At 43.7% G+C, this 13,796-nt stretch overlaps 1 protein-coding gene across 1 annotated transcript in view; it reads right to left on the reverse strand.

The window, feature by feature from the left end:
* PIP4K2A (phosphatidylinositol-5-phosphate 4-kinase type 2 alpha) overlaps positions 1–13,796 on the reverse strand; it is a 178,514-nt gene that overhangs the window by 44,262 nt on the left and 120,456 nt on the right. Inside the window, exon 4 of the mRNA XM_043480638.1 lies at positions 8,773–8,925. Within this exon, the coding sequence (XP_043336573.1) occupies positions 8,773–8,925 (153 nt within the window). The remainder of the gene's footprint in view (positions 1–8,772; positions 8,926–13,796) is intronic.

Below are 13,796 nucleotides of genomic sequence, written 5' to 3' on the forward strand. Positions count from 1 at the left end.
CCCCGAGAAGTGGGTTCTATTTAAATGCGGGCTAGGAACTCCCAATTTAAAGCACATCTTCACAGAACAGACTTTCCAAAAATGAATAGTGTTTATGTGTGTGCATTTTTTAATATAAAGTATGACAATACTTTCGTAAATAGAGAAGACAGTAAAAGTTATAATTCTCACTTATGTTGCTTTTAGGATCAGAACTTCGAGCACTTCCCCTTCAAAAGCTTAATCACTGACAAATTAACAAAAGAACCTGTAAATAAATGCTTCAGAAATAATTTTAAAAATGTGTACTGGGGCAATACAGTCTCATGATGGTTTTTTTTTTTGTATGAGCACCCCTTATTTTAATAGTTAAAAACAGCCTCAGCATCTATTAATTTCTTTCTAGCATTGCTGATCCAATCACAAGACAACCTAATGATGAATCTTTGCTGCCTCCCTTTTACATGCTTAGTTTCCAATTCTTGTTGGAAGAATGGAGAAATAGGGACTACAAGCATGGACAAATAGTGACTTAATCCCGAGGGTCACTCTTTAAAAAGGTGTAGAGGAATTCTCTGCTGGTTCAGTGGTTAGGACTTGGTGCTCCCACTGCCGGGGCCCAGTCTGGATCCTTGGTCGGGGAACTAAGATTCCACAAGCCTCGCAGCACAGCCAAAACCAAAAAATAATAGAAAGGGGAGGATATTTCTTTCACTTTCCATCAGCGTCCTGACGTGGCTACAAGGCAGTCCTTCCTCACGGGCAGAGGACAGTGTTCCCTATCTGCCACTTTAATATCTCAATTCACTTCTGACAGGCGCTGTGCCCTAGTGCTGCCCGGGAGACTCTTCTCTAGGGGTCAGGTGAGTCTGTGGACGTCTGTCCTCTGCCACTCTGAGGCCCCAAGGGACGTAAGAGGACACAAATGGGCCAAACACAGCAGCACTGGTCATCCTCGTGCGGACCAGGAACTGAGGGCACCCACAGACAGAGGGGTGAGTCCTTTCGGGAGAGGACCAGCCATGAACACACAAGCCTGCAGAGCCTTCCTTTCCGTGGCGCCTCAGCTCCCGCCCTTTCCCAGAGGCCCTCCTACCTGTGGCCCAAAGCTGGCCGGTTATCTCCACCACTCGGTCCCTAGGGCACATTCTCTCCTATCCACCAGGGAAGGTCTTGTCTGGCACCTGAACTGACAGATGTTCGCAGTTCAGCCAGGACACCGACCGTCTATCTAAATAAGGTACGGAACAGTCCCAATTTTTTAAAAACTGACCCTGATCATCGTTAATTCTTCTTATGCTTCCTGTACAGAACTAAAACCATCACCAAGTATTCTTGGAGTCAGTGTCCGTATTCTCTGTTAAACTCGCTGCATTACCTACGTTTGCATTTTAAAAATACTGTTTTTTATTAAGTATTTTTCACTTTAGCATTTTCATAGCTGGATGCCTCGTGTCACCTCGGGCTGTAACTTTTCATGCTGTGACTTTGGTTTTTTTCAAGAGTGCTTCTCAGACACTTGTATTTGCTGGCAATGTTAATCTGTAACCCATAGAGTTTTTACTTTTTTCTGTCTTCTCTTAAAACAGTCTTCTTTTATATGACTCCTTGGTGTCAACAATAGAGGCAGATTTTACCTCTTCATTAGTCTCCCCTAGAACTTTTTTTCTGTACAGCAGCTTGTCAGAACTATAATGATAAACTGACATGGTGAAATTGGAATTTTAAAAACATATAAAACGCAACAGCCACAGGATCTCAGCTTCCTTTGCTCTTGGGTACTCAACAAGAATAACAAGTCTTATGAATCCCCCGGTCTGTTGCTTTTTCTTATGCAAAATGAAATGCCATTAAAAGATTCACAGCTGACTGAAGGTTTCAGCAGAGAGGATTCTAAGTGATGTACTGGAATGGATAAATATTTATATCTCTGCATGAGAGTGTGAACCTGGGCTCCAGCTCTTGAAAATTGCTGTTATTATCATGTTTCACTCTTTTTTTTTTTTTTTAGGGGCTTGAAGTGACAATTTAATATACCATCAAATTAATACTTCAATGTAAAGTCTTGCTTCAGTTAATGTTTTTGAAAGGTTAAATTATCTGTAATTCTTATTGTGCCTCTGCCTGTGTTTAGAGATCACTTCAATAATGTTCTTTACATGAGGCCAGGGCAGAGGAGTGGGGAGGGAAGGAGAGAGAAAGAAAGGAAGGAAGGGAGGGAGGGAAGGAAGAAAAAAAACAGCCTGAAACTAAGGATTGGTTTGTTTCAGAAGAACCAAACAAATAAATAATCCAAACATTTCTTGAGTTGATATTTTGGGAGAATGGTCTATGTCAGTTACTATATTTTGGTTTCAAGAGTCATAAAAGAATGTAAGGATGACTCCATTTAATCTAATGTAAGTACAAAATTTTACTGCTTTTCTTAAACTTAATAAAAATCAGGCTTAAAGGGAATAAACATTTCTCTGCAGTATTTACAAACATTCTTAGTACTGATATATTGCAGAATATACCTACATGCCAACACTGGTGCTCCGAACTCAGTTTATTGTGCTATTATAAATACCCATACATAACATCATCATGAGAGATGAAATGACTTTGTGAAAAAACAAACAAACACCTTATCAGGGAATTCCCTGGTGGGCCAATAGTTAGAACTCTGAGCTTTCACTGCTGAGGGCTCAGGTTGGGGAGCTAAGTTACAAGCCAGTCGGTGTGTCCAAAAAACCGAAACAACTAAAAGCAAACACCTTACCATAAGTGGAGTTGGTGTTTACTCAGTGACTACAACTGAAATAGAGAAGGGTGGTCCCAAGCGTCACGGTGCGATGCGCTCTGGAGGCCGGGCTGTCCGGCTGTGGAATGCGGCCAGCGGCCTTCAGGTGGCAGCTCCTCCTGGGTCCGCCTCCCTGTTCCTTGGGCCCAACACAGCAGTGCTGGGCGGAGAACCCTGAAGGGCCCCACCGGTTGGCTGTGGCCTGTAGGGCCTGCCTGGCAGCCTGCCCTCCTACTCCGCCCAATCCTACTCCTTTCCTCTCCCTGTTCCGGAGTCCCTCTCTCATCAGTATCCTGACCTCACACTCTGCAGGGCCTTCTGCTCCGGTCAGTCACTCCTGAGAGCCAGCAGACACAAGAGACCGCAAACTCAGGACCCAGGAATGGCAGAGGTTAGGACTACTGGAAATAGAACTGGAAGACTTATGTATAATAGTATTTGAAGAAATAAAAGGACACAATTTCAGAAATGAGTATACAATGAAAAATGATCAAGAGTGCACAGGTGGATTTTTTAATACAGAACTTCTAGAAGAAAAAATACAATCTTTGAAATAAAAAAAATCACTGGATAGGGGAGACCACGGATTAAAACAATTGATGAGAGAATGAGGAGTGGGCGACACAGCTGAGGAATTAACCCCAAATTGAGCAGAGATGTTTGGAGATGGAAAAGGGAAAAGGAAAAGAGTGAGCCGTGGAGACCAGAATGAGAATGTCCAATCCATAGACATTGGAGAGAGGTGGGCAGACAGGCCATATTCAAACACAAAAGAGCAACGGGATTTCCAGAAACTGGAGATCACGTGCTGCAGGAAACACGTGCCAGCAAGTGGGCCGTGCGGCTGCGGAACCTGGGGGCAGACAGCGACGCCCGTCTGGAGTGGAGCTGGAGAGGCGCTCCCTGAGCCCCAGGGACCCCCCTGGCGTTCCTGAGAGTGTGGGCCGCTCCTGAAGACACAGGCTCTGCTGCTACTTGCTGTGAGTCTCACAGTTCCAGCTGCTTACACGTAAAACTTGACAGTGCTTTTCACATTTCCATCGGCCTCTCCACAGAGAACAAAAGGAACCAATGAGCAGACTCGAAATGTTTCTCCTGCTCCAGGAGGTGGGGCCCACACTGCCATTTACAGGGGCTCCATCAGCATGGCCCGAGAGCCCGTGACAGGCAGCGTCTCAGGTCCACCCCGATCTACTGAGTCAGAACATGAATTCTCACAAGCTGTGCGGGGTTCTGTCTCCAATCAGTAATTTGGGAAGCGCTGATGGAGGGTCTAACTTCTCTTTTGGCACCACACCCTTAATTTTTTAAGTTTTAACTTTTGGCTTTCTTGGGCCTCTTTTCTCAGTTTCTCTTTGTGGCCAACACCACTGTCCTTCGTGGGAGGATAGAAAGATGTATTCCAAGGAAGATCCAAAACAAGTCAAGCAGTCACCCCCTCATCCTATCCTGAAACTTGACGTACTAAGTAGCTTTTCCAACAATGATTCCAGAGTTTTAGGCATAACTTCTAGATTCGGCTCAAGTTACCAACAGTCTCCCGGATAACAAAAGTTAAGAAAGGATTTTTAGGTTACTTGGTCAATTTGTCAGTTCAGTCACTTTGAAATAAAAAACAAATTTAAACCCTACATTTCAAAAACATAAAAGATATTCTTAATGCTGTTTTCATAGGCATTTCTTGATTATCTACCTTGGAACGTGTTCCCGCCTCTAAAATTTTTAAAATTTTACTGACACTGACTCCATTTTAATTAAAGCTGAAGAAGCTACATGATTCCAAAACTTCCAATAGATTTAGGTCAGTTAAAAAAAAAAATCAGTCAACGCAGGAGAAATAAGACATTCAAGAAGGTTCTTGACCATTTTTTTCCTTTTTGAATGCTCCAACATTGCTTAGCTAACCAGTCAATAATCATCATCTATAAGACCCGAGTTTGTCCTAACCAGACAGAAATCTAAAGAAGATTACACCAAAACACTAAGTTATTTTCCCAACTATAAAAAAGAGAAAAAAAACAAAAGAAAAGGAATATAAAGGTTTGCTCTGCTTAATATAAATTTTCCATTGGTCTGAAAGATGATGCTGTGTTTTCTTAGCACACAGTGAAAATCAGGGTGGGATCTGGGCAGCAGATAAAAACTATGGCAGGATGCTGGAGCCTGGAAGAAATCTAACTTCTTACAGTTTGGATCTTCAAATTTTTCTGCATCTGTGCCACACTCTACCAGAAACCAGGCCCCCTAGTGGACTGAATGATTTCAACACTGGGACACTGGCGACTGAGTATGTGCAAGAGAAGTACTTAAAGATCTTATTCGATCATTTACATAGCACTTGTTATTTACCAGACACTGTCCTGAGCAGGTTATAAATATCAATCCCCTTAATTAGCACAACACCAGATGAAGGAGGGTGCTGCTGCTGCTGCTAGGTCATTTCAGTCGTATCCAACTCTTTGCGGCCCTATGGAGACTTGCCCACCAGCCTCCTCTGTCCGTGGATTTCTCCAGGCAAGAATACTGGAGTGGGTTGCCATGCCCTTCTCCAGGGATCTTCCTGACCCAGGGATCGAACCTGAGTCTCTTTAAGTCTTCCTGCACTGCAGGCAAATTCTTCACCACTAGCGCCACCTGGGAAGCCCATACAACACGGGATGGAGGAGACACTACCATCCAAATTTTAAGGACAGAGAAGCGGGTACAGAGAGGTTAGGTAACTTGCCCAAGGTCATGCAGCAGGTCGGGGGCAAAGCAGTCAGCTCCAGAGTTCACCTTCTGAACCACCTGCCACATGGGCACTGCTGGTGAGGCTGGCTCATCAGAAAATCAGGAGGAATTTCTTTCAACACCTAGCACTGTGCTACTCCTTCAGAGGTTGGCCTTAGGGTAATTTTAACCTTCCAGAATACAGCTGCACCACCGGATATATTTTACTTAAACACAAAAAAAGAGCAATGAAAGAAAAGAAAAAAAGAAGAGCCACAGAATAACCAACGCTGTCAGAAAGCCCATCCAATGTACTCCGTAGGAGCTGCTCTCTCTGAGAGCCTGTCCTGTCTATTGATAACAGGATTTGAACAAGCCTAATGCCTTGTCTAGACCAGACTGCTGGTTCAGAAGCACATTAGAAGGTAAAAGCAATAAAAAGCAAGAAAATAAGAAATGACAGTCCCCACCGAAGTAAGAAAAAAATTCTGACTAGTGGTAAATCCTAAAAGTAGTCTAGGCCACCTTACGTCCTTTATGGAATTATGTCAAGAGTAAATACATAGCACAGGGAATATAGTTAATAATATTATAAAAATTTGTGTGGTACATAACTTATAAAAATATCACAGCACTATGCCATACACCTGAAACTAATCCAATATTGTAAGTCAACCATACTTCAATAAGAAAAAGAGTGAATGCATGCACAAAGGAATGAATGAATGAAATGCAGATGGAGAAACTGAGGTTCACAGATCCCTGAATTAGCCAGTTTGTGATCAGCTATGACCTAGGTCTCCTACTGTCCTTTAAACAAATTTTATTAGCAGTGGTGATTCTCAGTCACGAAGACCCTCTATTTATTTAAAGACTTTTCTTCCAGTTTTACTGAGATGTGATTGACATACGGCACTGTACAAGTTCAAGGTGTACAGCATAATGATTTGACTCACATACATCAAGAAATGATTATCACAGTTTAGTGAACATCCATCATTCATACAGTCACAAAAGAAAAGAAGAATTTTTTCCTTGTGATGAGAACTCTTAAGATTTACTCCCTAACAACTTTCATATATAACATACAGTGGTGTTAATTATATTATCATATTATACATTACAGCCCTAGTATTTACCTTGTAACTGGAATCTGTACTTTTTTGACTGCCTTCATCCAATTCCCCCGCCTCTGGTAGCCTCATATCTGATCCCTTTTTCTAAGAGTGTCTTTGTTTTTAAAGAATAATCGACCCACAACACTCTGTTTTAAGGTTAGCACTAAGACCCTTTCATTATATTTTAAATACGTTTTGTGCTTCCCTGGTGGGCCGCTGGTTAAGAATCCACCTGTTAATGCAGGGAACAGGGGGCAAATAAGCCTGTGCACCACAGGTGCTGAAGCCTGCATGCCTAGAGCTCCACAACAAGAGAAGCCACAACAGGTAGAAGCTGGTGCACCGCAACTAGAGAAAGCCCGTGTGCGGCAATGAAACTAGAGAAAGCCCGTGTGCGGTAGTGAAGACCCAGCACAGCCAAAAGTAAAAATAAAAGACTCTTTACAAGGGGAAAAACATAGATGATGAAGAAATGAGAAATGAGCTTTTTCTGGATAAAGAACATACTACAAAAATAGCCGTTTTGTAGCAGTGAAGTGAAAGGAAATATTTAGGGCTGTGACAGCCCCTGGAGCATGTTAATAGACTTATACTTTGGTCCCCAATGCATTTTATGTAGTACTGCTGATATGTCAAATCTGCACGTTCGTTACAGTAACCACCCCAGAGGAAACCTTTCAAACTGTGACTTCTGTAAAAGTAAAAAAATTCTGAACTCAGAGATGTCATCGAGAAGCTGGTATCTGAATTGCATGTCACACTGCATTTGAACAGTCTCACTTATCATAAAATATGTTTTCATCGGTCACTGAGGTACCATACTGCTTTGAAAGTTCTGAGACAATTTAAAGAAAGTAGAAAAAGATGCACCAGTATGACAGTAAGTTACAGCGGGGGGTGACTGGTTAAGAGCTGCATCCTAGAATTCCATCCACTCAGAAGCCAAAGCCTGAGTGTCTACCCTTATATGTATTAACCCCAGCACTTTAAAATTTCCTTCATAATTGGCAATGGCGCAAGTATTGTCGAATGGATTTCAAAAGGAATCAGTGTTATAAAGATTGCATAGATGTTAAATGAATTTAGAGGCTGACTAATGTTTTTAAAAATACAAATCAGGGGAGCTCCAAGTTTCCAGAAACAGGAGGTAGGGAGCTTCAGGAGTTTCACTGACCTCACTCGGAGCAAAATGCAGTTAATCACATTTGAGCAGAGTAAGCAACTGGCAAGAAACAATTTCTGATGTTGGAGCAGAAAGCGGGACCATAGAGGAAGGAAGCTGACTTTCACAGACGCTCAGCGCCCACAGATCCAACCAAGCAGCACCTTTGAAGAAGTCACTTTGCGAGGCTGGTACTTGATGCGATGATATACACACTTTTGAGGCGTCTTTGGTTAACAGCAGCCGTATGTGTGTGTGCCTGTGTGGGTATGTGCTGCAGTGTGTGATTTAAACACCAGTTCTCAAGGTGACTGCTTTGAAAATGCCACCAATAGTGCCATATTCACGCCCTAAGACTACACTTCCTCACGGTGACATAGTTGTGACTGCTCACGGCTGCAGAACTTGGCGATGCTGTGACCACCACCACTTACGGAGGGCTTAGAGTACAGCGGCAAGTGTGCTCTGCGGGCACCTGTGCTGGATTTATCAAGAAAGAGAGCAGTGGGGGGCCCATGGTAGAAAGAGATGGACGTTCCCCGGGACAGTTCATTCTACCCCCAGGAGATTACGAAGGGACAATGCTGAGGGCTCTGAAAAGGAGGTTGTGAGTAGACAGACACCCGTTTTCTAAAATCAGAGACTTTTCTCAAAAGGTGTAATTGGTTAAATACTCAGGGGTCAACACCTCACTGCCGGCAGCATGTGCGAAATAACTTCCAAAATGTTGCCAACCCTTAAGTTCAGTGATTTTAAAATCAGAATGGGAATCGTCGAAACTACTGTACAGAAGGGTGTTTAGATTAGAAGTGTTACATATATAACTAACAATCTACCATTCCTAAATGTTAACTGTCTGTAATCTGGACACAATAATTTTTACAAACACAGCTAGAGGGAATTTTTGCGTCAAATGTGTTCTCGTCATGACCTAACTATATATTTAAATCTTGGGCCTTGATGATAATTCATTACGAATGTTGACCATCTCAGAGTTTCAAATAAAAATAAAGAAACATTACCTGGTGGTATTTCTTCAGGATGTTGTGCATTTCGGCCACATCTTCACTCGTGATGGTCTTGATGATATACCTCTTGTCGTAGGACGTGTGGAATCGCGCTCCACTGCGGGCCTGGGAGTCATTGGGAAGAGGTGCACTCCGGGTCAGGGAATTCTTCCCGTGGACGATGGGGGAGGAAGGAAGAGAACCAGTTAAAGACCAGTTTCCAGGTCATTTGTTGTCACGACAAGTTTTCAAAAACATATGTGTTTGCATTGCTATATTGAAAATCGGTAACTAACAAGGACCTACTTGATAGCACAGGGAACTCGCTCAGTTTTATGTGACAGCCTAGATGGGAGGGGGACTTGGGGACACGTATATATATATGGCTGAGCTCCTTCCCTGTCATAACTGTCATAACATTGTTAATCGGCTATACCCCACTACAAAATAAAAAGTTTTAAAAAAGAACAAAATCTGTGTTTGGAATAAGTTGATAAGGAGGAGGACATTTTCTATTCATTGTAACACAAATGGCAAGTCCTTCAAATGAAATGAAAATAGTGACTCTAATGTCTAGAATTATAATCAAAGTTGCTCTGTTTACCTTGTTCTTTTGAGTTGAACAAGAGCTCAGGTTTCCTTCTGAATAAAGTTAGGTTCCAGCCATGGGAGGACATTTTACATTCACCGAGTGTTTCCTTATACAACAGGTATTCTGCCAAGAGTTAGGCACAAAGCACTTCTCCCAACTCTGATAACATTCCTATGGAACAATTACTATTTATATCACTGTTGTTTTACAGATGAGGAGATGGGGATCAGAGATGTAAAATAACTGAGCCATGGTCACACAGCTTTAGCAAGCAGAAGATCCAGAATTCCATCTGCAGTGTGGCTGGCACCGAACCCAAGTTCTTAGTCAACTACTCGAGTAGGAAATGACTCAATTAGTAAACCCTGGGGTCTGTGGCTGCCCTGGGAGGGCCTGGCCTGGGCAGGTGTGCTCTAATACAGCTCTAGGAGATTCTGACCTGGTCTACCCCCAACCCCACTTCAGTCATTGTTGAGGGCAGTTCATCTCCTGGAGGGGATGAGGGGGGGCGCTGTGAACAGGGGCTCTCCTGGCTTCATCTCCCTCCACTATCTAGAATTTCACTCTAGATTCAGGCTGTCCACACTCCCACTAGCTAAGTCCCTGCTGCTCTGTTAGGTGACTCCTGTGAATCTCTTTTCTCAGAGCCTCGGGGAACTCTCCTCCTTTCCCCCAAGTATGTTACACTGTTTACAGGATTAGTGGGGTCAGCAAGCCCCCAGCATCTGAGGAAGTCTGGTCTTCACCCTGCTCACGATGCCCCTGAGAACTGACTTCCACTCCCTGCCCAGCCCCACTGGACGGCATGTGAGGGACGCACAGGGAAAGACAGTCACTCCACCTTCCTCTTCCCAAGTGGGCAGTCCAAAGCCCCAGTGATCCGAAGTCTGTCTAGGTAGGGGGATGCAGATGTCTTCAGAGAGGCAGGTGGGATCACTGCATCATGACTGTCAGGAAGAGTTCCCTGTCTTTCTAGAATATAAGCTTCCTTAACCTTTCCTTTTCCAGATGAAATCCAGGACTGAGCCTTAAGAGGTCTAATGACACTGCGGAGCTGCAGCAGCTCATGGAGGGGCTGCCTGGGCTCGGGCTGACGGAGGTGAGCGCGTTCTCATGCCCAGCACCTGCCCTGGCCCTGAGGTCGCTGTCTTTACATCCTGAGACCCCAAGACAGCACAGCCTGGTCTGAATGCCACCTGGCACACCTGGCAAGGGCAGAGCCTCCCCGGCCAATTAACCGAAATTGCTTTCCTTAGCATATTAGAAAACTTGCAAAAAGCAACTCCCAATGCCTTTAAATAGAAGGATCTGGCTGTATTAAACGATGAAGACAGCTGAAATTATCAGATGGGCTGAGAGGTAGGAAGAGGACTTAGGGGACGAAAATGGCTAAATTAACAAGAGTTTGATTCTTATATTGTTTTTCTTTTCCTGAAAAATAAAAATCCTCCATTATACCACTTCCTACTAAGAATAAAAGGGGAGAAAATCAAGGTGAATGCTCTCTTTGGGGGTTTTAAACATTGGCCAAAAAAAGCAATCACTGCTCTTGGCTACTGGTCTTTTTCCTCCTGAACATTCATTTGTAAAAGGTTATTCCAGATAAAACAAGAACACTAGGAATTGTCAGATTACAAATTACTTTCAGGCATAAAAATCAAAGCAGGAATAATCAACTTAATGAAAGACAGGCAGACTGGGTTATAAACTATAAAACTGACAATACATGTAGGATAACTTTTGAGGGGGAAGAGAGGCTAGCAAACGATAATCATATTCAGCAAAGGAAAGAACAGCAGGCTTCCCTTGTGGCTCAGCTGGTAAAGAATCTTCCTGCAATGTGGGAGACCTGGGTTTGATCCCTGGGTTGGAAAGATCCCCTGGAGAAGGGAAAGGCTACCCACTCCAGTATTCTGGCCTGGAGAATTTCATGGACTGTATAGTCCATGGGGTCACAAAGAGCTGGACATGACTGAGTGACTTTCACTTCAGTTTCATGAACTGTCTTCTTAGGTGTACGGAATATGAAAGCATTAACGTTCTATCTCGGACTAGTGGGAGAGAACAGAACTGAAGGCTGCCGAGTCAGTGATTCTTAGACTTTAATGGGCGATGGAGTTGCCTGGGCATCATGTGATAGTGCAGATTCTGACCCAGCAGGTGTGGGATGGGACGTCTGAAGCACAGATGCTGCTGATACGGTGGGTCTGCAGACCACACGTGAGAACCAAGAGTCTCCTGAATCGTGGCTCGATGGGATTTGTCTGGAGCAGAGCATGGTGGGTCCAGTGTCATAAATGTGTTATAGTTACAAACATGCCTGCCTGAATGCCAGTCCCACTACAGCCTGTCCAGCTCTGGTTTGGTTAAAATGCAAAATGTTACAGTGAATAATAATTCACTGCATTCAGTGCATTAATTCACTAATGAAATGTCTAATAATACTATGTTCAGTGTATGGATTTACAAAGTAAAGGGCTAGAAAAGGCAGAATCAAAAATGTACTAACTCCTCCTATATGCATTCCTGATATTTTTCTCTTTCTGATTTATGCATATATGTAGAATCTAGAAAAATGGTACAGATGAACCTATTTCCAAGGCAGGAACAGAGACACAGACGTAGAGAACAGACGTGGACACGGTGGGGGAAGGGTGGGGGATGGACTGGGAGAGTGGCACTGACGTATACACACTGCCGAGTGCAGAACGGGCAGCTAGTGAGAACCTGCACGCAGGGAGCTCGGCTCGGAGCTCCGAGATGACCCAGAGGGGTGAGATGGGTGGGCAGAGCTGGAGGGAGGCCCAAGAGGAAAGGGATAGATGGATACATGTAGCCGATTCTCTTCATTGCATAGCAGAAACTAACAACACTATAAAGCAACCATATTTGAATAAAAATAAATTTTAAAAAATTGTATTAACTCCTTAGCACAGATGCTACCTCCTCCCAAATTCTTTGCGTTTCCTTTCAGTCTCAAAGACACTGATGACTATTTATTACAGACTTTGTATAAGGATATTGACCCTCTCATAATGGCCTGGGATATAAAACTTCACAAATTCTAATCTTGATTCTGTCTTAATCTTTTAATAATCACATAAGTAGTCCCAACCCACAATTTCTGTTTCCAATGTGTGGAAGATTTTTTTTAAGGCTGTTAATTTTCTAATAACCAGTGAAATTAGGAACAAGCACACTTTATCAACAATTGGGATGTACTTTTTATAATCACTGTGAATATAAAAATGTGTAAGTTGGATTTATTGAAAACTTTAGACAAGCAACCAGAAGAGTAAATGCAATTTTACACAAAATGTGTGGCCCTTAGAATGACTCTTAAGGCCTGGAAAAATCCATATTCATATTTATTTCCACAGCATGACTATGGGATAGAAAGAGCCAGGTGCCTTTTCCCGTGTGAACATAATGAAATTGGGATACAGTGGAGCCAAGTGACATACCTAAGGCTCCTGCCTAAAACCTCTGAGGCAACCTTTCGGGGCAACTTACAAAGACAAGGCTAAATTTTTGCCACTAATTAATACCATGATTGTCAACTTTCTGTAACCTCTGACATAAGGGAGAAGTGTGTGTTGGGGAGGGCAGTCCTAAGGCAGGTGCTGGTCTGGGCCCTAGAATGTTCTCTCCATTATCAACCCTTGATACCCAAAGGCAGTAAGCCTCTTTGAGCATCAGTTCCCGGGACTATAAAGTGATGGAAGGTAAGCTGGGGTGGTGGTCTCTCCTTGGACCTCCAACAGCTCTAAAATGTACTTCCAGGAAGACAGGGCACGTGGCTCCAGGCCGTGCAGGGAAGCCCAGGCCTCAAGGTGACTTGATGTCTCCCAACAAAAGTCCAGTGACAGGAGAGTCTGACCGCCCTCTCAGCAGGGGCACGATAATGGCTCAGGACGCCCGGGCCAGGGCTGAAGGGAGACGGTAACAGTTCTCACAGCAGCACGGAAATAGCGCATCAGAGGTGGCAGCTGTTCTCGGGACTTCTCGTGAGAACGAGAGGGCGGGCATGGTACATAGACCGAACAGTCTGCTATCTAGAAACTGAAATTCCTCAGCGTCCTCTATTTTGTCACAAAGTAAGAGCGAACCACAGCTTCATATTGTCCATACACTTGGACAAGTCTGGGAAGCCAAGAGGAGAAAGACCTGAGAGAAACAGCCAGGGAGTGACCTCCAGACTCCAAAGGGTCTCCTTATACTTAAATAAACCTCACAGTTGCAAAACAGGACAGCTGGGGGCAACCTTGGAGATTTTTCCAAACCACCCAATTTACAGAGCAGAAAACAGAGGCCCAGAGAGCAGAAATCATTTGCTTGAGACCTGAGTGGGTCGATGTCCATGCAGGGCCTTGCAGAGGCCTCTGCCTCCTGTTTGAACATGCATCTGGAGGGCATTAGGATGGGACTGTTAACCATATATTTTTCT

This window comes from Cervus canadensis, chromosome 10 (assembly GCF_019320065.1).
Source record: "Cervus canadensis isolate Bull #8, Minnesota chromosome 10, ASM1932006v1, whole genome shotgun sequence".
Taxonomy (NCBI): domain Eukaryota; kingdom Metazoa; phylum Chordata; class Mammalia; order Artiodactyla; family Cervidae; genus Cervus; species Cervus canadensis.